Genomic DNA, 25,834 nt, shown 5'->3' on the forward strand with positions numbered 1-25,834 from the left:
CCCCTCCCCCGCCCCTCCCGGGCCTGGATCAACTTCTTCACCAGGCAGCTCTGAGCATGAAACCCCTCCCACTGCCCCAGGTAGGACCCACTCAGCCCACAGCCTAGTCCCCTGCGCCAGGCTGGGCTGGGCAGGCCAGGGAGCCTGGTGGCTGCTGAACTCTGAGCCGCTGCCTCCGGGGGACAGGCCTGGGCCTTGTCCTTGCATCCCCAGCATCCGTCAGGGCACTGGCCACAGTGCGTTTCCCAGCTGCCTCAATGGATAGACCTGCGCCCACCAACACACGCACACGCACACGCACACACGCACAGCACACATGCACCACATGCACACATGCACGCATGAACAACACATGCGCACAACACACACATGCACACACGCGCACAGCCTGGGTTCTATAGGAGGTCAAGGACTGGTCACTCCACGCCTGCTTTCACTCAGCAGTTAGTTTAATCCCAGGCTGCCCCGGCCTCCGTGGAGGCTGTGTGTGTTCAGGGCTCTGGGTCTGGCGCTGCATGTTCACAGGCTGGTCGGGGAGGCTCCCACCTGCCCAAGCAGACAGACGGCACGTGGCCCCTTCCGGCGACTCCTTGCGCCTTCGCCCTCAGGGACGGAGCCGCGCTGGGCCGTGCCGGGACGAGCCGTGGGAGGCTCAGATGCGGATCCGCTGCAGGGACGGCTGCGTCACGGGGCCTCCTGGCAGAACAGATGGGCCCGTGTCTGCCCCTGGTTACTCCAGCTCTGGGCTGCCTGAGCCTCGGCACCAAAGCACCAGAACCTGAGGTCGGGGTCCCAGGAGTCACCCAGTTCAGCCCTCGGTGCAGCTGCTGAGCGGGGCGGGCGCGTCCAGTCCACCCTGGGGGGCGGCACCGCACCCTGCGGGCTGGGGGGGGGGGGCAGAGGCGGTGCAGAAGGTTCTGTCTGGTGGACGGAGACGGAGGGTGGCTTCCTCTTCTCTCTCCAGGGGGGCCCTCAGCGCCGGGGCAGGAGCACGGTCAGGTCCGGGAGGACAGGGCGGGACAGGGCGCAGGCAGAGCGCCCGGAGCCTCGCGGGCCAGCTAAGCTGCCCCGATGTCATCGTAGTCCTCGTTGTCAGTGGAAGCAGGCTGGGGGCTGGGGGACCCTGCGAGGCCGGAGGCTCGGGTCAGCGGGAGGCCCTGCCAGTGCCCAACTGCCCCACGGGACGGAGCTGAGTGGTCGGGTCCACGCCCCCCTCCCCGTGGGCCTGTGGGTGAGGGGGACAAGAGTCCCACCTGGCCCTCTGTTCTCTGCATCTCCCTCGCTCGGATGCCCGCCCAGAGGGCAGAGCCTGACCTTAGTCCAGGGCTGTCCTGCTCCGTGGCCCCAGACCCCGAGGACCATGGAAGCTGGGAGCCCCTCGGCCACCCCAGCTCCCCCGGGCCAACCACTGCTTCCGCTTGAATGCCTCCCCCAGCGGGGAGCTCACTCCCCGTCCAAGCCCCTTTCAATCTCTCTGTCCCACCCACCTCCATTTCCCTCTCTCTCTCTCTCTAATCCCTTTACCTCTTGTTTTTTCTCCTTGGGCTGGTGGGCCCAACGGAGCCAGATGTGCCCCACTCCCCAGCCCTCTCTGTCCCCGCTCCCAGGACCCCCGCCCCTGTCCCTGGCACCTGGACACCCAAACGGCTCCTGGGGAGGGGGTGGGGGCAGCGGCGGCGGCTGAAAGTTCTGGTACCACTCCCTGGAGGAGGTGCTGGAGCTGTCGTCAGCCGAGGGCCCTGCAGGAGACCCCAGAGCCAGTCACCCTCCCTGGAGGCAGCCGCCCGCACACGGCCGGCCGGGGCTGGGAGGCCTCAGGACTCCGCTGAGTCAGGCCTCTAGTTTGATGAGTGTGGCGATGAAGGCCCAGAGAGGGGAGGACACTTGTCCGAGGTCACACAGCTCGTGTCTGCGGAGCTGGAACCGGAAGCCTGCGCCCAGCCTGGTCAGGGCTCCTAGCTTAATGGGTTCTCCGCCAGGTTGGCCGCAGGATGGGAGGCTGGGCACACAGAGCCCTCCGGGCCCGGCTTACCTGAGAAGGTTCCCTGGGAGCCAGCCAGCTCCAGGCGCGGGGGCTGCTCCGGGAGGGGGCCCCACGGCGGGAGCCTGCTGCTGGGGCTGTTGCAGTAGCCCTCCCCGGACGACGTGCTGGACCCGCTGCTGCTCCGGGGGCGCTGCTGGGGGCCCAGGCTGGGGGGATCTGCAACGCAGGGCCCAGGGTTGGCAGGGGGACCTGGGAGGCACGCGTCTCTTCACGTCCCCGCCAGGAGGGGAGGACGGCGAGGAAGGACGAAGGCTTTGGCTTAGACTTGGCAAGGAACTGACCGCCATGAGGAGATGTTCACACCGGGAAGGGCCTGCTGAGGGGGCTGCTGGGGCTGCCCGGGGGGGCTGAGCTGCATCACCCCCTCCCGCCCCCGCCCCCGCCCCCGCCCCTGCCAACCCACCTTCCTCCAGGGGGGGCATCCGGAACCGGTTCTGCTGGGCCTGCTCCTCCGTGACCCGGTATCGCTGGGAATCTGCAAGCAGAGGGCGGTGAGGAGGGGCCGAGGCTCCATCTCCTTGTTCCCTGAGCCTGGAGGGGGGCCTGAGGCTGGACCGGCGGGAGGACCACCCCAGGGCAGGAGGGACCGTCCAGGGCTCACTTCCTGGTCCAGGAAACGAGGGCGAGGACAGGCTGCCTCTGGCCAGAAGCCCTCGGCCTGTACCCCTTGTCCCCAGGTGCCCCTCCTGCTAGTTCAGAGAACCTCGAGGCCCGGGCCTTCCCTGCCAGTGGGCAGATCTGGGTAGGAGACAGCAGTCATGGCCCTTAAGGAGCGCCCAGAGCGTAAGCTGGAGGGTCTGGGACCTGCCACAGGTCCCGCTCCTTCCTTCAGAACCCAGGGGAGGCAGGCCCACAGGAGCTCGAGGACGCAGGTCTGAATCTGCAGTCGGCTCTTTCGAGCCTGGGACCCCTGAACTCGTGGCCTCCCGGCTTAGAGGCCTGGGCTCAGGCTCTCCGCTCCCAACACCAGCACAGGCACCAGCAGAAGTGGAGCCATTTGCATCCCGGAGGCCCTGGCGTCCCCAATATCCACTTCCCCTCCTGCCGTGGGAGGCCCTGGGCCTTGATCTGGACACAAGGCAGCCTAGGACAGAGGCTCCGTGTCCCTGCCTCCCTTGCAGCTGGTGGGTTAAGTTCCACTGGCGAACCCTGAGCGGGAGCCACGTAGGCACCTCCGGCCTTAAGGGGAGGGCACGCCCCACCTTCCGACCCCCTTTCCCGCTGGCTGGGACGTGGGCATGGAGGTGAGCCATGCTGGGCCACATGGACGAGGGCAACACCTTAGGGACTGCAGAGCAACGAGAGGGAAGGAGCCTGGGCCCTGGGCACATGTCTGAGGACACTGTCCCTCGGGTCTCCGTCACACACAGCAAACTGTCACCCGCACTGATAGAGCAGGTGCGGGCGGGGCTCGGGATTCGCCACAAGCTCCCAGGGATTCCTCAGTGGGTGCGGGAGTCTCTGCTCTCGTTCAGCCCCCCAGCTTTGCCCGGGCCCTGCTACCCTGGGAGGCAGAGCCGAGAGCCACAGGAGCTGGAGAGCAGGAGGAGCTGGGCTCACGGTGGGGATTGGGGTGGGGGAGACTGCTGGGGAGAGTGGGGCACAGAAAGAGCGTGTGAGCGTGTGAGCGTGTGAGCGTGTGAGCGTGTGAGCGTGTGAGCGTGTGAGCGTGTGAGCGTGCAGGAAGCCGACTGGACTGTGTCTCCCTGACTCCCTTGTGTCGCACAGACACAGCCACCTTCGGGCGAGTAGTGAAGGACCGGCCTGAAGGCCCTGGTGGCCAGAGGCGAGTGTGGGTGAGAAGGAGGCGGGGACAGGAAATGCCTGGAGCATGGAGAGGCCTCCAGGGCCACAGAGCACTTTGAAAACGTCAGTGCGGGGCCACCTACAGTGGGCCCGGTAGGTAACAAGGGGGGTTCCACCCCGGCTGTGCAGGGGTCATCAGGTGGGATCTACTGGAGGCCCCCGGGCAGCAGGGCCTCTCCCTGGCTCAGGCTAGAGGGCCCTGGGCCTGGGCCCGGCACTCACTGTAGAAGGTGGTCAGGGCCACGGGAGGCTGGGCGCTGAAGTCATAGTGCTCATAGTCTGAGTCGGAGCTGGAGTCCGAGTCCGCGGGGGGCGGGGCCTGGACCTGGATGGGCAGCTTGGGAGCTGGGGAGAGAACAGAGTGGGTGCCAAGGGCAAGTGGTGGGCGGAGGGCGGAGGGCGCAGGGAGAGGCGCAGACAGTGTAGATGGCGGGAGGCAGAGAGGCAGGGAGAGCGCCAGGCAGCCCATCTGGCACAAGACCACAGCCTGGGTTTTCCCAGCTGTTTCCGCCCGTTGCAAACACGGGGACTACATCAGTCCTCACAGCAGCTTCGGGAGGTAGGGTCCGTCGGTGCCCCATTGTGCAGCTGAGGAAACTGAGGCACAGAGGCCCTCACCCGGCCCCTCGACCTCATGCTCAGTGAGTGGCCGCTCTGAGCCAGCCCTGCTAGGATCTGTGTTCATGCTCACGTATGGGTGCTGCAGGGCGTGTTATTAATGCCTGGCTGGGCTCCGCCTGGTTTTCAGACAAAGGCGATTTGATAGTCACAACACAATGTGCGTAGACTCCAGCTCTGTGACCCGAGTTCCGAAGGGTACGGCCCGTGTGCATAAAGCATGGTGACGACCCAAGTTCCGATGTCCCAGGGGCCCTGCAGGGAGGCCGAGTGGACAAGCCACCGAAAGAGGAAATGACAGCCCTGGCCCGTGTGGCTCAGTGGACAGAGCGTCGGCCTGTGGATTCAAGGGTCCCGGGCTCGATTCTGGTCAATGGCACGTGCCAGGGTTGTGGGCTCGATCCCCAATAGGGGGCGTGCAGGAGGCAGCCAACCAATGATTCTTTCTCATCATTGATGTTTCTCTCTCCCTCTCCCTTCCTCTCTGAAATCAATAAAAACATAAAATATTTTAAAAAGAGAGGAAATGACATCACAACCTACTAGCCAATTAGCAGAGCAGAGATTTCCGGGGGGAGCAAGGTCCTGTGTGGGTCCTGAACTCAGAAGCCGAAGGCAGTGGTCGGCAAACTGCGACTCACGAGCCACATGTGGCTCTTTGGCCCCTTCAGTGTGGCTCTTCCACAAAATACCGACTTCTGCGCATGGGCCACGAAGGTTCAATCACACTGTATGTGCGCGCCGCACGTGGTATTTTGTAGTATTTTGTGGAAGAGCCACACTCAAGGGGCCAAAGAGCCGCATGTGGCTCTCGAGCCGCAGTTTGCCGACCACGGGCCTAGGGGCCTAGAATGATGGCCTGGCAAGCTCCCCCGTCAAGGCCCGGCGGAGGCTGGCCCAGGCCTCCTCCTGGCTGGGGCCCTGCTTGGAGCCCTTCCTGTCCGCTCCAGCCTCCCACCCCAGGGAGTCACAGCCTACCTTCCTCCTTGGGGACGGTGCTGGGGACCTCCTGGTAGCTATTGACCCCGGCTGGGGCGGCGGGCCGGCGTTGGTGCGTCACCGCGGAAGGGAGGGCTGAGGGAGGGGGCAGAGACCCTGCAAGTCATCACTGGTTCCCTTCCCGTCTGCCTGGCTCTGTCCGTCTGCCCCTGCCCCAATGAGGCACACACACATGGTCTGGTCCTCCCATGGGGCCACATTGGTCCACTTCTGCTGGGCATGCTGGGAAAATCCTTCCCATCAAGAGGTTCTCCCAAGTCCAGGGCTGAATCACTGCTACTCCTTCTGGGGTCCCCCTCCCCCTGAGAGGGCTGCACCCCGGGCCTGGGCCTTCCCCGCGGCTCCCGGGGCGCCGCACCCACCGTATTTCCCTTTCACTCTCAACAGGAGGACCAAGATGCTGATGAGCGCGCCCAGCAGGAGGGTCCCCAGGACGAAGCAGAGGATGAGGAGCATCAGCTCCCGAGGCGTCCAGTCCTCTGTTGGCACAGTCAGCGACGGTTCTGGAAGCAAGAGCCCCGAGTCAGGGAGAGAGAGGAGCGGACACAGACTTCTCCTCGCCCTCCTCCTCGCCTCCCCGTCCTGCCTGCAGCGGACCCTCTTTTCGTAGGACCTGGGCTCCTCTGCCCTTTAAAACATGTCTTCCCCTTCAGCCTGGAGGTGCCTCCGTAAACACGTCCTGAATGAGTCACGACTGGGTGACATTTTCTCCTGGCCCCTCCCCCCCACCCCGCCCCCGGAGCTCTCTGCTCAGCTGCGTGACCACAGTGTCCAGGCCGCCAGGCCTCTGCCCAGCGGGGTGATCCACAGTCCACTCAGCCCAACACAGTGAGGGGCCCGCTCTGCTGGAGGGACGGTGGGGACTGGGGGCCCGAGGCCCTGCCAGGGGCACCTGGTTCTCCGTCGGGGGAGGAAGGCTGGCCTCCCAGAGAAGGGAAGTGAGCCACCTGCAGTGCGCGTGCGGGGTCCAGGCTGGACTCAGTCATCACAGAGCAGCCGACGCCCAGACAGGGCTGACGGGCCGGCTCCCCACTCCATTCTACGCGCTTCATACAAACTCATCCGCAGGGGCTCCCAGCAACACTGGGCGAGTGCCACGCTTACCCACCCCACTTCCCAGCCAAGGGCCTGCGCTCAGAGAGCGTGAGACCTGCGCCGTCACACGGCTGCGGGAGGCCCCACTGGGGTTCCTCCTCGGAGTCTGCCCTACGCCGGCCATGCTACACGCCGCTGGCGGCAGGCCGAGCGTGGGTCTGGGGTTCAGAACTTGGATGCAAATCCAGCCCCACTGGCTGCTGCCCTCTCACCCCTGAGCCTGGCCTCCTCCCTCCGCGTAAGGGTTCGGACAAGACCCCTCCGGGCGGCGGCTACAGGACGAAAGGCTGGGAAACAAGGACCGCCGAGTGCCGGGCCGGTGCCCGGACCACGATAAACATGCTGGCCGCTCACCTCGCCCCCCACCTGGCCCATGTCAGACCCAGCGCTGCCTCCTGCCCGAGCAGAGCAGCAGGGGAGCGGGGAGTGGACTCCTGCCCTGAAGCAGCAGGATTCAGGGAGCTGTGGAGCTGGCGGGGCGGGGGTGGGGGGCCCCAAGGCACCCCGAGAGCCTGGGGGAGGCAAGTCCAGTGTCTGGAGGTGGGGACAAGCCTCGATCAGGCCCCACCCATGCAGACACACACATGCGTACACACATACACACACATGTACACACACACACGTGCACTTATGTCCCCGAGTCTGAGGCACTCACCTATGGTGACCGGCTGTGCGCTGGTAAGAAGGTCAGACGTGGACTGATTGAGCAGCTTCCGGGAACCTGTCGGGGAGCACCATGCATTCACTCACACATGTGACAGAGCACCTACTGTGCGCCACGACAGACAGTGACCTGGGACCGGGACAGGGTCCCAGGGGGCATATGGCTAAGGAAACCATCTTTTCCACCCCCCCACCCCCCCCACCCCCCCCCGCGCGCACACACACACACACACACACACTAAGGAGAGCATCATGGGTTTCATGCTGGGAAGGCCCCTTGGTTAGAATGTGGGGCCAATAACAGCGCGCTCCCCCTTCCGTGCAACCTGCTGCAGACCGTGAATCCCTTTCCCATTTGGTGGGTTTGCTGGGGGAGGTGGGGGCTTCAGGAGGGGGACGCTGACCCTCGTCATTATCATAAGCACTTGGCAGGTAAGGGAGGGCACCACCCCAAGGTCGGGGGCGGGGGGGGTGTTCCGGGATTTCCCAGCCGCCGGGCACGTACTAGCGTCAGATCCTCCTGGCCTGAAAGTAAAGCCCAGACACGCTCATACCGCGTTTCCTCAGGTCTAACCCTCCCGCGTGTTCACCTTAACTCCCTGAAATCGGGGTGATGGCGTCAATCATCACAACTGATGACAGACACGTAAGAGTTTACTTGGGCAGCACTTTGTCCGTCACGGCGCATACGACAGCGACGGCGTGCCCTCTCGCTGCCATCAGGGCAGTCGAAGGTCAGTACGACCCAGGTCCCACGTGGGTGTGAGTCTTCGCCAAAACAAGACAGACCCAGCGCTTGGGGAGGCCGGGCCCAGGACCAGGGCTCCAGGCACGGTCAGTGCTGTTATTACTATTCATGTCTCCTACTGTGATTTTTACTATGATCACCAGCCCTGGGGTGGCAAGTTGCTTTCATCTCCTGGGCCAAGCCCAGCCCACAGACACCACGGACCAGCACAGAAAACGCATCCTAAGCTCCGGTGCCTGGTCCTGAGGCTGCGTGGGGGGTTTGTGGGACAGACGCCCTAGTTAGCTAGCGGCGTCTGCCGGGGCCTGGAGGCGAGATGGTCCCTCTAAGGCCAGGACGTATCATTCCCCATCTAGTCCACGCTGTGGGACTGGGGCTGCCGTTCCCAGGCTGTGGATTCAGGTGGAATTCCTGGTCCACACCTGTGGGGGGGGGGGGGGGCGCAGGGGGCGGTACCTGAGCAGAGGACCCTGGCTGCCTTCGACTGGCTGCACAAGTTGGAGTTGTTGAACCGCCAGGAACAGTCCGAGAGGGTGGACTCGTCTCCCTGGCACGAGTAGTACATCTGGCCCGGCAGGGAGTGGGGCAGCCCCCTGGGTATTCCGGCCACGGTGCCACAGCCCAAGGCCCGGCAGAGCACCTGGGCCTCCGATGTGTACCACTCGCTGTCGCACACCGTGTTCCAGGCCCCACGGAAGTGCACCTCCACCTGCCCCTCACAGCGGTCGGTGCCCCCCGTCAGGTGCAAGGTCTGGTGCTCTGTGGGGAGCGAGGGGGGAGAGAGAGTCAGGTCAGGATCCTTTAGGCCCAAAGCCCCACCAGCCCAGACCCACAACCGAAACAGCCCACGGCCAGTCAGTCTCCACACACGTGCTCTCCCTCCGGCGTCTGCAAGCCCCTCTCCTCTGCCCCGTCTGCTCTAGCTCCTACGTCTTTGTTACTCAAAGTGTGGTCCATGGACTGGCAGCGTCAGGGTCACCTGGCTTGTAATGGGCAATGAATACGCTCTACTTCTATCATCTTAGTACACGTTAAGCCCAGCTGGTGACTCTAACCTGACTTTTCTATCAACACTGGAATCTGCATGTTAAAGTTTTTTCAGTATCGTTTACAGATCAGCAGTGTCAGTTCCTGCAGGAACCTAAGGAGCAACTGACCTCAGGGCCTCAGAAAACCAGATGGCCACTGGAGGACGCTGACCATGAACATCTATACTGGGACCAGCAGGGACACTGCCTGCCTGTCCACAGTCCCCCCCTCCTGCTCCTGCTTTCCCTCTCCCTCCTTATAAAAGCCTCTGCCCACACTAAGATGTTAAGATGGGCTTTGGGACAAGAGTCTCCCATCTTCTCAGGTGGCCAGCACTTGAATAAACCTATTTCCTTCTCACCAGCACCTGTCTTTCGAGTTTGGCTTTTGTGGAAAGAGGCAGCTGAGCCTGGGTTTGGTTACAGGATCTTGTGAAAAATGCAGAATCTCAGGTCGTGTCCCAGAACCACGGAATCAGAATCTACATTTAACGAGACCCTCCTTACTCCCGGTTCCTGTGCACATTATAGAGAAGCATTGGCTGGACCAGAACTTCATGGCCTCCTCTGGGCCAGCAGCCTCCTCAGGGCCTCCCTGCCTCCGTTTTCCCGTGCTGCTCCGACCAGGTGACTACCTCCCACTCAGGAAGAGCCTCCCCCTAAGGTGTGGGCGGGTTTAACCCTCCGGCTCTGGGTTGCCCGCTGCCTCTAAGCTTCCCTTGGCTTTCTCTCTGAGGGCAGTTACCACTCATTGCCTGGGCTTATGCTGGTCTGGTCTCATCCTCCCTCCTGGACAGTGACCATGCAAGGACAGGGACAATCTCTCCAGCACGAACTCCAGGCCTGGCGCCCAAGAGGCCCACAGTGAGTGCTGGTGGAGGACCGGGATGCAGAGGCGTCACCCACTGACCTGAGCACACCACGCCAGCGTCCTCCTTGTGGCCACAGTAGCGCTCTCCAGGCCGCCCCGGGCAGTCCCACAGGTAGGCCTCGGTCCCGGAGCAGTTCACCTGGTCCCGGTGGATGGGTCCTCGGCCGGGGGCGAAGTGCAAGCCCGGCAGGGCCTGGATGGCCCAGCCGCAGCTCAGCTGCCTGCACACCACATGGGCGTCCTCCAGGTCCCACGTGTCGTCACACAGAGACCCCCACTGGCCGTTCTCCAGCATCTCCACGCGGCCAGCGCAGGGGCTGCCACCATCCACCAGCCGCAGGTCGCGGTTCTCTGTGGGTGGGAGGGAGGGGTTATGGGGGAGTGCGGGGAAGAGGGAGAGGAAGGGAGGGTGGTGGTGGGCAGGGCTGTGACCCAGTGAGAGGGGCTGTAACCCTGCGGGCAGGACGGGGCAGCCCTGCAGGGCAGGGGACTTGGTGAGCAGAGGTGGGGGGACTAGTCAAGACTTGGGACTCAGTGGGCAAAGCTGGACATTTTGCAGGCAGGGCTGTGGAGCCAGTGGGAGGGGCTGGGCACCTGGAGCGAACTAGTGGGCGGGGCCTGAAGAGCAGGGCCCAGGCCTGGGAGCTCAGTGCTAAGGGACCCTGGGAACCTGGCATATTGATGTATTTTGGGGTCAGGGGTGGGGATAAAGGAGACAGAGGTCCAGAGAGGGATGAGGGGCGGGACCGTGAGTAAAGCCTGCAGACGCCATGAGCACTGGGGACTTAGGGGTCGGGCTGAGGACCAAACAGGCCAGTGGGAGATGGGGGCGCGGAGGGGGGAGGGGGGTTGGCCTGCAGGCCGATCTGAGGACAGGCTCAGAGCTGGACATGAGACTAAGCTGTGTCCTTGGGTGTGGGCACCAGTTGTGTTTGCGATGGTGGTGGGTGGGGCTGGACATCCGGAGGGCAGCTTGGGTGCAGTGCCCAGGGCTGGGGCAGCAGTGAGGGCAGTGGCTGGGGCAGGCTGTCTGGGCCCCGCATGGCTGTACCTGCACAGGTGACCTGGGCCGGCTGCCCGTCGGGGTCGCACGGGTGCTGCTCCATCAGGCAGAGCTGCCACTCGCTGCTGCTGCACTGGACGCTGGGCGCCAGGGCCCACGTGGCGTTTGGGGTCCCGCTGGCGTTCCCCAGGGCACGGTCCAGCGGCAGCGGGGTGGGCGGGGCGGGCCACCACTTGGCCCCGCCGCAGCCCAGCGCGCGGCACGCGGCCTCGGAGGCGCTGTGGTCCCAGAGTGCCCCGCACGGGGGCTCCCAGGGCCCGCCTGCCCGCACCTCCACGGTCCCGCTGCAGCGGTTGCTGCCGTTCACCAGGCGGACCTCCAGCCGCTGCCCTGTAAGCACCAGGCCCGGCTGAAGCCCCGCAGGCCCTGCTGGTGCCAGGACGCAGGGGGGCAGCGGCTCCCAGGGCCGCCCCCTTTCCTGCCTCCTGACTCCGGGCCTCAGGGGCTGGACTGGTCATCCCAAGTCCCCCTTAGGCCTGACCCCTGCTTCTTCTTAGGTCAGGAGGAGGGGCTGAGGGTGGCTCTAGGGGTGAAGGAGAAGTGGGCCTGGGACCCAGGGGGCACCCCTGTGTGAGGAAGGGCAGGGCTCTGGGCTCAGAGGCCCCTGGTATTGCAGGGCCAGGGGTGCCTCCAGGCCTCTCTGTCCTGAGGGTACTGACCCCAGTGGAGGCCCCTGTTACCGGGAACCCGCAGGGCAGACGGGGTGGGGCAGTGACGGGTTGATGGGGTGACAGGGTGATGGGGTGACCGGGTGATGGGGTGTGAGGTGGTTCTCCTTCCCCCAGAGCCCCTCCTTGGGGAGCCTCCCAGCATCACACCCCCAGTGTTAGCGCTCAGCTTGGCACAGAGTGGGTCCTTTACAAATGTCTGTGGAGCTCACCTAGGACCCACCTGGTGGGAACCCCCGCCCCCCCACACACATACACCCATCCCCACCCATCAAGGCTTTTCAGCTTCTTCTCAGCAGATCCCCTAAGATGCTACCCGCACCCTGGCCATGTGGATGTGACTTCCCAGTTCCCTCAGATGGTGGCTCTCAGACTCCCAGGGAACCTGAGGAGGCCCTGCAGACACTGGGTGAGGAAGGGGGTGTGATCTAAACTTAGGGAGCCTCCCTGGCAGCCTACAAGTCCATGTCCCCTTCCTGTCCCCCCAGACACCCCTGCTGGGCCTCGGGACGCTGACCAGGGCCCCGAAGGCCGTGTCCTCACCTGGCTCCAAGGGCTGGCTCTCAGCATGGCTGGGTTTGGGGCTGGGCTGGCCGGATGGGGCTGGTGATGGGTGACCTGAAACCAACCAGCGGCAGCCGTGGTGGGTGAGAGAACTGGGCACGGAGGGCACAGAGGCAGGAGGGGCACTGGCTGGAGCCGCTGTGGCTGATGGGGCCTCGGAAAGACAGGGCCTGGGCCTGGGGTGCCCTCGCCTCCCCCAGGGGAGGGGAAGCCTCAGGCTGCGGAGCCACAGCGTCCACCACGTCACATGTTAAGTGCGTGTGTCCTCGGGAACCACAGCAGAGCAGAGAGGAAGGGCCGGGCGGTGGGGCTGGACCACGCACGCGCGAGTGACCCCTCACCAGCCCGGTCCCTCTCCCTGCCAGAGCCCAACGCGCTGGCAGTAGCTCAGGAAGATATTGTGGCTGAACGGGTACAATCTCTGTAAGACACCTGACATACCAAAGAAGCTGGAGCCCTAAGCGGTTTGGCTCCGTGGGTAGAGCATCGGCCTGCAAAGGGTCCCGGGTTCGATTCGGTCAAGGGCACGTGCCTCGGTGGCAGGCTCCTCCCCAGCCCCGGCCCCTGGTGGGACACATGCAGGAGGCAACCCATGGACGTGTCTCTCTCACATCGATGTCTCTCTCTGTCTCTCCCTCTCTCTTCCGCTCTCTCTAAAAATCAATGGGAAAATATCCTCAGGTGAGGATCTGAAAAAAAAAAAAAAAAGCAGCAGCAGCAGCTTGAAAATGGCTTTATTTTTAGAAAAACGTTTTGGTGGAGAATGTGTGTGGGAGATTCGTGCCAGGCCCTCGGGGAGCGGGTGCTCCTGGGCTGCGAGCCGTGGACGGCACGAACTTCCAGGCGGAGGGGTCAGCGCTGGCCGGGGCCGACCGTGGGGCCTTCGCATCTATCAGCGCGTTTGCCTTCCCCGGCGCAGGGAGGACGGGCCAGCCCCCCCTCTTCACAAATGAGGAAGGGGCCGAGGGACAGAAACCGGTGCCCGGCCAGACAGCGCGGCCCCGGGACTCTCCTCTTTCGTGACTGAGGATGGAGACGCAGGGAAGACGCAGTGACCCGAGCTGCCTCTGCCGCGCGGCCCGGGCGAGCCCGGAGCAGCTGGACTGCGGTTCCCGCGCGGCACTGGGCGCGGCCCGGGCCACGGCGCGTGCTCTGGGGGCGCATGGACACTGTCTGTGAAATGCTTAGCTCACGGTCCACGGCAGCTGCCGCTCCTGCCCCACGCGAGGCGCTGCCCTGCTCGCCGCTGCCCGGTCCTGAGAGGAAAGGGCCCGCTGGCCGCTGGCCACACAGCTGACTCTTGAGCCACGCGGGGGTCCGGGGTGCTAACCCCCCACACGCAATCGAAAATCCACGTAGAACTTTTGACTCCCCCTACACTTAACCACGGATAACTTCCTGCTGACCAGAAGCCTTCCTGCTGACATACACAGCCGGCGAACACGCATGTTGTAGGTTATGTGTGTCACCTACTGGGCTCTTACAATGAAGCAAGCTAGAGAACAGACTCTGTCATCAAGGGATCCGTAAGGAAGAGGAAATAAATGCATAGCGTTTGTTTTTTAAATCCACGCATGAGTGGACCCCCGCAGTGCAAACCCCTATTGCTCGGCGGCCAGTTGCATCTTCCACCCGAGGCATAAACCGTCCGTCCTCTGAGGCTACGGGGCCATTCCTGCCCCCCCCCCGCCCCCCCCGCCCCGGGAGCCTCAGCAGAGCTGCCCCCACTCAACCTGCAGTCCCTTCCCGGGCTCTGCACTGGGCCCTGTGGTCCAGGAGATGAGACGTGGACGGCAGTTGCCATGGAAACAGGAGTCCCTCTCTGAGCACGGGCTCCTGTGGTGCTGGCCCGAGGCTCGCTCAGGTTCCCGCGCCAAACTAGCCCTTCTCTGCAGCTGCCAGGTGGTCAGATGACCCCCAGGCTCAGAGGGGACTGAGCGGCTCAACGCAAACCCCTCGGTGCGTGTGCACCTGCCCCTGGGCAGGGGGCGCGACCCGCCTCCGTTTACCGAGGACTCGGTCTGTGCCGCGTGCTTCCCTCCAGAACCTCATGCCCGCCCCCTCCTCCAAGACGAGAGGCCGTGTGCTCTGAGGGCGCTGGGAGGGTTTCTTTAATGTGGTTCTCGCCCCACTTTTACAATAAGGATGATTAATGTTTACGTCACGTCTCATTTTCAGCGGGAAGCGGGTGGGAGTGACCCTGAGAGATGACAGAGCCGGGGCCAGCTCTCACTATGACCCTGGGTAAGTCCCGGCCCCGTTTCAGGGCCTCAGTTTCCCCCTGGTACGTGGGTGGGGTGGGCCGGTGGAGGTCTGACTGTGGGGGGCAAGGGCCTCTTAGGCTGCGGGCCAGACTGTGCTTGCCTCCCTCCCAGCACCACCCCCACTGCTCCGCCCGGCTCCCGGCTCATCTCCCCAGCGGTGAGCGGACCCGTTAGGATTCCAGGCTAACAGCACTGAACCGCAGCGTAAGCACGTGATTCCTTTTCTAATTCCTCGGCCCTCGAGCACCGGCGGTGCCGCTCAGCCTCTGACCCCTAACCCCGTTAACGAGGGCGCTGACGGGCTTGGCGGGCGGGCTGGTGGCTGACGCCGTCCTCAGCGTCTTACTCGTTTCTGGGAATCTATTCTGGTAACTGAAGTCACACTGGCTTGAGGGCTGGGATAGCGATGGAAGGTTTCGAGGTTTAAATAAACGTATGTTGAAAATGGAGCTGGTTGTAAAAAATATTTGCTAAATAATAGGATACACGTTAAGGCAAATCAGATCACATTCGTTTACGCATAAAGATCTCCAAGGCTTTCCCGTTTGCCCTGCATCCGTTCCAAGCCCTGAGGGGACCTGTGGTCCCTGACACCTGCCAACCTCTCCGCCCCACCCCTCCCTCTGCAATGTCCTCCAGGGGTCAGCCTCACCCCTGCCCCAGAGCCTTTGCACCTGCTGTTCCCTCAGCCCTGAATGGCCTGTCCCCGGGTCTTCGCCCTCCGACTCATCTCATCAATCTGATCTCAAACGCCCTCGGAGGCCTCACCTGTGTCCCACCCCAGCCACCCTCCGTCTTCCTCTCTTTGCTCTGTTTTCCGGTTGCACATATTCCTCTGAAATGAGGCTGCATCCAGGATGTGCTTGCCTGTTCGCCTGTCGGAATATAAGCTCAGTGAAGTCGGGGCCTTGTCCCCTGTCCTCAGTGCTGGAAACCAGCACCCAACACTTAACAGCAGCTCGACAAGCGAACGGCAAAAAGTCTAAAGATGGAGGGAGAACGGCCCTGGCAGCAGAGAGGAGCCCGACCAAGTTCCAGAATCTGAGGGAGGCGAGATGCCGGCTGCCCTGTCCGAGCTCATCCCGCAGGGAGCCCGCACCTGGCCCGTCAGCCACCGCCATCAAGGCCCTGAGCCGCTGGCTCCCAACCCCTGAGCCGCCAGGAACGCCAGCAGCGAAGGCAGCAACTGAACGGGGGAAGGAACACAGAGTCACAGCACCGGGTCACAGGGGTGACAGCCGGTGGGAAGGCCGGAGAGGCACCACGCTGGCAGGTCTCCGGAGCCGGCCACAGGCCACAGGCTCATTTACAGGAGGAAAGCAGCTGTGCCGAGCTGACCGGACCCGGCCACACAGTCCCAGCGGGACGCCAGCCCGGGCACAGCTGTGAGAAACCACACGGGGCTTCCTTCTGCAACAGGCACGGGTCGCACTGCCGCTCGTTCTCTTTCTGCCGCCATCTTGGCTCCGTGTTCCCCGCACAAAATGCCCGGTGAAGCCGCAGAAACCGTCCCTGCTACAGAGCAGGAGTTGCCACAGCCCCAGGCTGAGACAGGGTGAGTCAGGACCGGAGCTCGGAGAACAAGATTCCACACAGGCCACCACACAACAAGCCCTGCTGGCGGCGGCTGGAATCGATGAAGAACCAGTCGGCAAAGCAAAACAGCCGGAGTGGAAGGAAGGCACGGAAGGCTGTGTCCAAACTGGGTCTTCGACAGGCTACAGGGGTCACCAGGGTCACCATACCGAAATCTAAGAACATCCTCTTTGTCCTCACAAAGCCAGATGTCTACAAGAGCCCTGCTTCGATACCTACATAGTTTGGGGGAAGCCAAGAACGAGGATTTAGCTCAGCAAGCACAGCCAGCAGCTGCTGAGAAGTTCAAAGTTCAAGGTGAAGCTGTCTCAAACATTCAAGGAAACACACAGGCTCCACTGTACAAGAGGAGGGCGAAGAGGAAGAGGCTGGTGAAACAGGTGTGGAAGTTAGGGACATAGAATCGGCCATGTCACAAGCAAATGTGTGGAGAGCAAAGGCAGTTCGAGCCCTGAAGAGCAGCAGTCATGGTACCGCGAATGCTATTATGGAATCAACCATGTAGCCATCTAAAAAGGAGGACCCCGCCGAAACCGGTTTGGCTCAGTGGATAGAGTGTCAGCCTGCGGACTGAAAGGTCCCAGGTTCGGTTCCGGTCAAGGGCATGTACCTGGGTTGCGGGCACATCCCCAGTAGGAGATGTGCAGGAGGCAGCTGATTGATGTTTCTCTCTCATTGATGTTTCTAACTATCTCTCTCCCTTCCTCTCTGTAAAAAAATCAATAAAATATATTAAAAAATATAATAATAAAATAAAAAGGAGGACCCTTCGTGTGTGTGTTTCAAAAGAGTTACTGCAGCTTGGTTTGAAATGTGTACTGTTTCTATCATTAATAAAGTTATGGCTTCTTGTGGGGTGAAAAAAAATAAAATAAAAACAACAGGAACTAAGCCCTTTACAATGGAGTCCACGCTGTCCTCCCAGAGGGACTGCCCCGCGGGTCTGGCTCCTCAAACCTGTGGAACGTTCGGACTGAGCAGAGGAGCCTCGGCCTGGCCTAGCGCAGTGTCTCCCGGACAACTATCTGTGAAGATCGCGGGAGGGAGGATGTGGGGGCCGCCGGACTGAGCGGGAAAAGCATGCTTTAGAGCCAGGGTGGCCGAGTTAGCTTCTCTGCACCCACCATACCCCTTCCTCCTACACAGGCCTGGTTTCTCTCTGAATTACTGCTTCCTGAGTAGCTATTCTTTGGGATCTCAAATAAATGCCCATGCCCTCTCACTCTGGCCATTTATTTATTTATATTTTTATTGATTTCAGAGAGGAAGGGAGAGAGGGAGAGAGAGAGAGAGAGAAACATCAATAATGAGAGAGAATCACTGATCGGCCGCCTCCTGCACACCCCATACTGGGGATCGAGCCCACAACCCGGGCATGAGCCCTGACTAGGAATCGAACCCTGACATCCTGGTTCATAGGTCGATGCTCAACCACTGAGCCACACTGGCCGGGCTGGCCTTTATTTTTAGGTAAGTTTCCCAGCTGGTCCCAGGTGCCTCTGCATGTGATGCCCGGAGGACCCAGCAGCCCGTCCGTGCTGTTCCTGCCAGGAGGCACTGCTTAAACCCAATCGCGGGGCATCAACAGACAAGCCCAGATGAGGGACGTCACTGGCCTGTTCCCTTCAGAAGGAGCAACGCCGATGGGAGAGAAAGGAGCCCTGAGCGGCGGCCTGGAGCACAGGACCGTGAAGGGGCTCGGATGGCACGCGGCACATTCACGGGTTCTCTTTTGCCTTCGAGGGCGTCGTTGGAGCAGTTGCCAACATCGGGAAAAGGCTGTGATTATCTGAGAGATCTCATCCACGTTAATCGCCTGCTCTTGATACGGGTGCTGCACTATGTGAGATCATTTTAAGGCACGTCGGTGTAGCTAGGAGAAAGGACCGCCGTGCCTGTCACCTACTCGCTATCGGTTCAGAGAGACAGAAAGTGATGCCGTGATGGGGGTAAGACGTTCACAGCCGGGGAACTGAGCGAAAAACACATGGAATTTACAACTTCTCCGTATGTGAGAAATTACGCTGAAATAAAAAGTTGAAGAGCCCCGGCCGGTGTGGTTCAGTGGCTAGAGCGTCGGCCTGCAGGCTAAAGGATCCGGGATTCGATTCCAGCCAAGGGCACATGCCTGGGTTGTGGGCTTGGTCCCCAGTAGGGGATGTGCAGGAGGCAGCCGGTCAGTGATTCTCTCTCATCATTGATGTTTCTCTCTCCCTCCCTCTCCCTTCCTCTCTGAAATCAATACAAAAAATATATTTTTTAAAAAGTTAAAGAAATTGCACATGTTGTAGACCCGACTGCCTTCTGCCTGCAGATGGCCCGGGAGGCCTCGCTTCTCCCTCTGCTGTCTCCTGAGCTCCTGCCCCAGCCCTGCCCGGCAGCAGTGGTGACTACGAGGCCCTCCAGCACCCCGAGGAGCCCTGTGTTTCCCCACATACCTCACAGCCCACGCCTCATGGAGCCCCACCCCAGCCTGGGCTCTGGAGCTGGCCATCAACCCGACTTACAGCTGGGGAAACTGAGGCCCACGCGGACACGCGGTAAGAGCCCTGAGCGCCACTCAGGAGACCTGAGCTCCAGTCCTGCCACGTACTAGCGACAGGCCTTGGGCAGGTCTCTCAGCCTCGCTCACCCTCAGTTTCCTCATCTGTACAATGGGTTTGTCATGTGGGCAAACGAGCTCAACGTGCAGAGGAGCTCTGTTAACCACCAGGCCTGCGCCCGGGGCACGAGCCCTTGTCCCGCTGCACAGCCGTGTGAGCTGACACTTGGAGGGCGCTGCCGGCTCAGCATCCCCAGGCGCCTCAGCCAAGCGGCCTTTCCCCGCGGGAGGGCGGCGAGCGGGGATGTTTCCCTGCAGCGAACACGCCCAGGGAGGCCAAGCAACAGTTCCCGGCCCCCCCAGAGCTGGATGGGGAACCCACGCGGCCTGGCACTGGGGTCTCTGTGTCGCACCCGCCCGGCTGGTTCTAGCAGCTCTGCTCCACGCCCACAGGGTCTGGAAGAGCACACGGAGGCCTGGGGTCCCAGGCCGGGTCTCTGTCCAACCGGCTCATCTTTGCAGTGAGGAAACTAGGGCCCGAAGGTTACTCGGCAGGCTGGAGTCAGAGCGTCCCCAAGCCCCTCCCGCCCCCCTGCCCCCAGCAGCTGGGGCTCAGTTTCCCTGAGCTGAATCGGGGGACACGAGTTGGGGCACCACCTCTAATGTCCAGGCTCCGCAGGAAAATCCCAGCTGCCCGGGCGCCGGGGGACGGCCTGGCACCGCCGTCCTGTCCAGGGCGCGGCCTGGGAGGTGAGCAGTGGCTTCCCGGCTCCGTCAGGCCTGGGGACAGACGGCCACCCCCGCTGCCCTTTCTCCGGGCCAGTGTGCCACGACCCAAAGTCTGGAGAAGCGATGGAGGTGGCCCCGATGTGGCACTAGAGGCCATGCCGCTGCAGGGAGTGGGGCCCTGCCCCAGCCTCTCTGCTGACTCGGCGGGGGGGGGGGGGGGGGGGGGGGGGGGACACTCCCCGAACTGGTCCTCGGCATCCCTGCCCGAGAGGGCAGCCAGCGTCGGCCAGACCGAACGGCCTGGTTCTGTCTCCGTCTATTGTCGCCATTGCTATCCGTAAGGTGGTTTGCACTGGCTTCATCTTTACCAAGGTTTTTCCCCCTAAAAATAAATGTATTTTCACTTTCAACTCAATTAAGAAAGACTATTGAGTAAGTCGTCAGGGAAGATGGCAGCTCTAGCTAACACTGAGCACTCAGGGCACCGCAGCCTGGCCAGGGCCGGTGCTGAGGGCGGGAGGCGGGATGGGGGCGGGCACGGGGACGGGGGGGGGGGGGGGGGGGAGGGGGCGCTGTGACTGGGGAGGGAGGTGGCCCGGGGATCCCAGGCCCACCCCTGTCCGCCCAGGGCAGGCCGGGCACCGGCGTGGGCGTTAGTTAGTTGGCGGTTTCCCGGCTGTGGTCCAGGCGGAGGGAAGGTGGCTTCAAACCGGGTGGTCCTTTCCTGCAAACCCCTGTCCCGAAGCCTCCACTGGGGCCCCCGGCTTCTCCCACCTGCTTATTCCTCTGCATTCAACATCGGGGAGACCAGTTCCACTCCTGGGCTCCCCCACGAGGAAACGAGGCCGGCGTGGAGCGGGCCTCGGCAAACGCAGGCTGAGGGAGGGGGCGTGGGCAGCGTTTCTCCCCATCGGATCCTCGACGTGTAGCCCCAGTGCCCAGCTGCCCTGTCCCACGTCACCACAGACGGCCAGGCTGTCCGTCCCCACCAGCCGCTGGCCTGTGACCGGAGAGCCAGGCTAAGCCGGAGAAGTGTGAGACAGCGGGTGTCCGTATGGATGTATAAACGCAGGGAGAACGTGAAGAAAAGAGACTAGGATAGTAAACACGGTGCTGTAATTTAATCCAACCAAGCGGGGGTCGGTAGGGGTCGGCGGGGGTCGGTGGGGGTCGGCGGGGGTCGGCGGGGGCGGGGGGCAGACCGAGAGAACTAGGTTGTATGACTTGGACCCAGTGGTCATGGGTCAGGGCAGCCCCATGGGAGGACATGGGCTCTCGAAAAGGCACTGCGTGCCGGCCAGCCATGCAGCAGTCACAGTTACACCTTATATTTCGGCAAAACAACCTAAAGGCTGACTTCACCTCCGTCCACTGAGATGGAAACTCCACCCAGATCCAGACAACCCCAGGCCCCGCCGACAGGAAGCCCTCAAAGATTCGAATTTAAAAATAAAGATGAGCCCCGGCCGGTGTGGCTCCGAGGATAGAGCGTCGGCCTGCGGACTGAAGGGTCCCCGGTTCGATTCCCGTCAAGGGCACGGACCTCAGTTGCAGGCTCGATCCCCAGCCCTAGTCAGTGACTGACAGAGGAGAGAGCCCTTGAGAATCGCTGGTAGAAATGGCCGGGCTGATCTACGCAATGAGATTTGTATGGTGCCTTCTAAGTTAAGGAAAATAGATTTTTTTTAAAAATTGCTAAGAAACCACAATGGCTTTTCAAAGAAACCACAGATCGCCCTGGCCGCGCACACCGGCAGCCCTGGGGGACCTCAGCGACCACAGTCCAGAGGTCCCGGAGCCCCGGCCTCAGCACCGCCCAGCACCATGGCCTGGCTCTGTCCCACGTCCCACGCACAGGTCGGATCTGACCAAGCCCTCGGGATTGTCTAACGGTTAGACAAACTGGTCGGCAAACTGCGGCTCGAAAGCCACATGCGGCTCTTTGGCCCCTTGAGTGTGGCTCTTCCTAAGCCTTAGGCATACCCTAATTAAGTTAATAATAGTTTAAGTTTAAAAAATTTGGCTCTCAAAAGAAATTTCAATCGTTGTACTGTTGCTATTTGGCTCTGTTGACTAATGAGTTTGCCGACCACTGGCCTAACCAAAGCACCCCATTCCACCGTCAGGAACCCCGAGATCCGGAGAAGAGAAGGAACACACAGTAAACCAGAGGCCCGGACCCGGCAATACGTCCGGCCGCCCCACCCCACCCCGTCCTCCCAGTCATGGGCTTCTAGCTCATTCCCTCTGCCTCTTCATCCCCAGGTGGCTGATCAGAAAACAGAGGCACACAAAAAGGAAACTGAGGCACAGAGCCGGAGGGAGGGGGCCCCAGGTCTCCAGGGCGCACCAGCCGAGGACTGGGAAGTGGCTCTCCAGGCCCCAGGCTCCGCCCTGGTCACTCATCAACAGCGAAACCCAGGCCTGACGAGAGGCCGGCCCAGAGCCCAGGCCAGTCTGGGCAGAGACACGGCTGCGTGAGGCCCGGATGGAGCTGAGAGCTGGGCCTGGGAAGGGGAGCAGGACCGCGGAGTCCTGCTGGGCACCACAGCCATGGCCAGGTCTGCCAGGGCCCAGAGAGCCAGGCCCCAGCCTCCTGCCGCCCAGGGCGGAGCCTGGTGACCACACTCTTCTCCGTTCGTTTCCTTCCTTTCGCTTCCCCCTGGGAGTCCTGACCTCCTTTCCCGCCCCGGCTGCCCAGGGAGGACCACAGGCCTGGCTCCATCGCGGGGTCCGGGCTGCTAGGCCAGGCGGAGGGAGAGCCGGCCAGGCGGAGGGAGAGCCGGCCACGTCTCCCCCACGCCAGCCGCTCTGGCCGCACCAGGGGCTCCGCTGGCCTCTCCTCCTGGGGGGCGAGGCCCACAGTTCCTTCGCCCGGGAGGCCCTTCCTGCCACCGTGTGTCTCAGCAGCGGGACAGACACCCTGGGCCCGCAGAGGAGTCAGGGAGCATCACTTAACGCCATTAAACCAAACAGCGAGCAGACGGCTTCCTGCTTAAAGGGGTCCAGGCCCCCCACAATGTGGAGGCAGGCGCCTCTGTCAGTCCCTCTGCTCCCCTTAAGCGGACGCCAGGGTGGGTGGGCTCCGGCGCCCGGCTTTCCCACCCTTTTCACGGTTCGTGGAGAGAACTTGGTTTCACCACCACTTGCTCCTCCGCCCGCCTTCACCTCTTACTTATGGCGAGTGATGTTGGTTTTCCATTTGCAACAGCGACATCGCTTCCTTTCAAAACTAAGCTTAGTCCCAGGTGAGTCCAGCGAACACAAATGCGGTTTTAAAAACACGCAGTGAGTCCCCGTCCAGGAGCGCCGGGATGAGCTGGGGCTGAGTGGAGGGAACGTGGCTCCGAGGCCCCTTCGCTCACCGCCTGAGCCCTGCCCAGGCCAGGTTCCTGCTGCCCGCCAGGCACCGGTCAAGGTCGGTTCCTCCAGCCCGAGCACCGAACCACAGACCTTCAGACTCAGACTGCCTTCTGGGCCGAGGCCGGCGGTCGGGCCTCTCGGAGAAAAACCGAGAGTGGGAGGACGGAGATGGGGCGGAAGGGGGCCGCTCTGACCATCCGCCTCAGCTCAGGGCGGAAGGCGGCTGAGCCCAGGTGCTCCCGGTCCTGCGGGAGGGCCAGGCTGACCCGCACGGCTGAAGGCCCTCACGTGCCCGCTCCTGGAGCTGAACGCTTTCCCGGAACCAGCGTGAGGGCAGGAGCTCGGAGAGGCGAAGGAAAGAGCTCCCAGGCTCCCAGCTGCCTCGGATCCCTCTGTGGGCCTCCCCGTCACCAAACTGGAAGCACCTGGCGCCCAGCTGCAGGTGGACCCAGACTCCCTCGGCCCAAAATTCCGTGTTCACACCCGTAAACCCCCAGTAGCCTCCAATGGCCATGGCCCAGCTCCCAAGCCTCCTGGTCACCGATGGCCGGCCCGGTCATGAGGGCCCTGGCACCCGGGCGAGCTCAGAAGGGAAGGGAGGCGGCCACCAAGAACTTTCCTGGTCATTTGTGTCCTAAACTGCCCCAAACGGCTGTGCCCAGGCCCCCAGCGACCGGCTGCCCTCACCTCCCCGGCTGCCAGGACCTGCCCAGACAGCTCTGCTGTGAGTGGCCCCACCAGGGGAGCCCACCTTAGGCTGTGGCTGGTCCTCTCTCTGGAGGCCAAGGGCCCCTTCCTGAGAGTCGGCAGGACTAGGGGTGGGGGCTGCTGAGCCTGCGGTGGGAGGCGTCTCCCCCCAGGGCCTGGGAGCCCGCTGGCAACAGCACCCTTTTCCTGACCTTGGCCTCAGGCCCAGCCCAGCCTCTCCGGGGGGTCCCGTCCCCTCTCCAGGCCCCGAGACTGTGGGCATAACGGGGGGGGGGGGGCTCCCTGGTGCCGGAGCACAGCCTTGGGGCAACCAGTCCCCAGAAAGGCGGGTGGAGAGAACAGTTAGGAAGTGGCCCAGAGGCCAGAGCCGCGTCCTCCAGGCGGGTGACAGGCGGCGGGCGGCGGGTGGGGGCCGCGGAAGGGGGGCTACCTGAGAGGCCTGCCGTGAGCGATCCAGCGACCACGAGGAAGAGCCACAGGCCCGGGGCCATCTCTCGCTGCTCCGCGTGTCCGCTGGAGGGAAGTGGCATCCCAGGGCCAGGAAGCGGGCACGGCGCTGAGTGCCCTTCTCGCCGCTCGGCCTGTGCTGCGCCTGCTGGTCCCTTCCTCTGCGCAGGAGCGGGCGCCCTCGCACGCAGGCGGCGCCCCAGCCTGTGAGCCTCAGCCCTGGCCTCTGCTTGTGGTTTGTTCTCCAGGAAGCCAGGCCGGTGCTGCAGGGGCTGTGGGAGGCCCCGCTGCCTCTGCTCTGAGCCCACTGAGCCTGGTTGGACCCAGGAGTCACAGTGACACACACACACACACACACTCACACACACACATGTGCACACTCATGCACGCACACACACATGCACACACCCACGCACACGCGCACACACTAAGGAAATCGAAAGTGGACACGGTATGCCTCGTGTCTGGAGACCTGACACATAGTAGGTGTTCAATTGATCTCTGATGGAAAGGTGCACGAGGGACCCACTGCGTGTCCCATTCGGTGGAACCTGGCTCTCCTGGGATTACGTCCCCAGAGTCGCCTTGTTCCTGGGGCAGTGATGGCTGGGGAGAGGGAAGGAGGTGAGGCCGGGATTGAGAGCCTCTGGTGTCCTGGCAGAGCCTAAACCGGGAAGGCCTGAGAGATGGTTTGTCCCCACCCCGGTGCAGGCCGCAGCACCCCCTGCGCTGGCACTGGAGAGGCCGGTGCCCCCCACACACTGGGCCCCAGCTTGGCGCCATCCCTCTGAGGAGCTGGGCCCGGAGGCTGAGCCGGATTCCAACAGGTAGGGCTGGCGGAGGCCTCGGGCCGGCGGGAGCAGGGGGAGCAGGGGGTCGGGGGGACAGGAACACAGGGATGTCCAGCTGGGCCGCACTGGACACTGGGAAGGAGGCACGGGCACCTGTGTTAGTTCCCGTCCGCTCCCTGTGGGGCTGAGGGGGCAGAGGAACAGACCGCCCAGTGGGTTCTCCAAGCAGAGCCCTTGCAGGGGTGAGGAGACGGTCCAGGTTCCGGCCGGCGGCCCTGTGTCCCCCATCTCAGGTCCACCTGGCCCCGCCCTCCCCTGTCCCTGCGCCTTCATTTCCCCCGCCAGCGTCTCCCATTTCCTGGTCTGTGGGGTCCTCCCTTCAAACGACTTGTGACGGCAGATTCTGGAGGATTCTCGGTGGGGTCCCACCAGGAGGGCCTGTGATGTTGCAGATTTTGGAGCCACAGGAGGCCAGGCTCCTCCCACCTAGACCCTCCGGTGCCCGTGGGTAGAAAAGGCTCCGGCTCTGGCACCGGCTGAGGCTGCCCCCTGGTGGGAGGTCGCTGGAAGCACAGGTGGAGGATGGGTGCCTCCAGCCTCCAGATTGCATTTCATTCAAATGACACTCAGCGAGCTGTGGTGGGAGGAGGTCTGGTGTGGGCTCCAAGGGAGGTGGGGGGACCCGCCTGCCCTCGGGGAGCACGCAGGCACAGCGCAGGGGGCTGGACACAGGCCAGGGCCAGGGGAACGCGCTGGGGGTCTGCTGACGGGCAGGGTCTGGAGAGACACGCGTTTGGAGAGTCCAGGAAGGACGGCTCGACGTCTGTTTCTGGCAATATGGCAGACACCACAGAAAAGTTCCAAAACCAAACACAAACAAAAAATCTGGGCAAAAAAATCTAAAAACATACTGAGAAATGCTTCGCTGAGGTGGCAAGACACTGCGGATAATTATCAGGGACCAAAGATGAGAGGAGAGCACAGACCAGAGGGCCATGGAGAGCGGAAGCTGAGCGTGCCCCGAGGCACCTGCTGACCCAGGTGGCAGGAGCCTCCGTTGGATGGGACGAAGCCTTGAGTCCTGAGCAAAGTGGCAAACAATAAAACCCAGGCCTCATGGGAGCGGACGAGGCCCGCCGCTTAGGGGAGCGCATCTGCTTTGCTCAGTCTCTTGGTTCAAATGTGTGTCTCCCCCAGGAACACCCTCACAGACGCACCCAGAAATCT

The 25,834-nt window shown here is 62.8% G+C and overlaps 1 protein-coding gene and 1 pseudogene across 3 annotated transcripts; one reads left to right on the plus strand and one right to left on the minus strand.

The window, feature by feature from the left end:
* Window positions 1-431: 431 nt before the first annotated feature.
* On the minus strand, window positions 432-24,127 carry CD6 (CD6 molecule). Of its 3 annotated transcripts, XM_070426371.1 has the most exons (13): window positions 23,800-24,127; window positions 12,147-12,221; window positions 10,924-11,265; window positions 9,912-10,223; window positions 8,430-8,732; window positions 7,218-7,283; window positions 5,830-5,970; window positions 5,447-5,542; window positions 4,073-4,195; window positions 2,448-2,519; window positions 2,033-2,200; window positions 1,632-1,739; window positions 432-1,123 (listed from the first exon to the last, which is right to left on the minus strand). In XM_070426371.1, the coding sequence occupies exons 1-13, from the start codon at window positions 23,897-23,899 to the stop codon at window positions 1,059-1,061; spliced, it is 1,971 nt and encodes a 656-aa protein (XP_070282472.1). In that variant the 5' UTR covers window positions 23,900-24,127; the 3' UTR covers window positions 432-1,058. The 3 variants fall into 3 exon arrangements, with proteins under 3 accessions (XP_070282472.1, XP_070282473.1, XP_070282474.1); XM_070426372.1 differs by lacking the exon at window positions 4,073-4,195; XM_070426373.1 differs by lacking the exons at window positions 4,073-4,195; window positions 5,447-5,542.
* On the plus strand, window positions 15,916-16,532 carry LOC139017770 (nascent polypeptide-associated complex subunit alpha pseudogene; annotated as a pseudogene).
* Window positions 24,128-25,834: the final 1,707 nt, after the last annotated feature.

The sequence above is a fragment of the Myotis yumanensis genome, unplaced genomic scaffold (assembly GCF_028538775.1).
Source record: "Myotis yumanensis isolate MYYU_CA2020_CCGP unplaced genomic scaffold, mMyoYum1.0.hap1 SCAF_10, whole genome shotgun sequence".
NCBI lineage: Eukaryota > Metazoa > Chordata > Mammalia > Chiroptera > Vespertilionidae > Myotis > Myotis yumanensis.

Coding starts and splice junctions, on each gene's coding strand:
- CD6 (XM_070426371.1), bottom strand. CDS start 23,899: ATGCCACTTCCCTCCAGCGGACACGCGGAGCAGCGAGAGATGGCCCCG. Junction 5,971..7,217: donor CGCACAGCCGGTCACCATAG/GTGAGTGCCTCA, acceptor TCTTGCTTCCAG/AACCGTCGCTGACTGTGCCA. Junction 5,543..5,829: donor GAGAGTGAAAGGGAAATACG/GTGGGTGCGGCG, acceptor CCCCTCCCTCAG/CCCTCCCTTCCGCGGTGACG.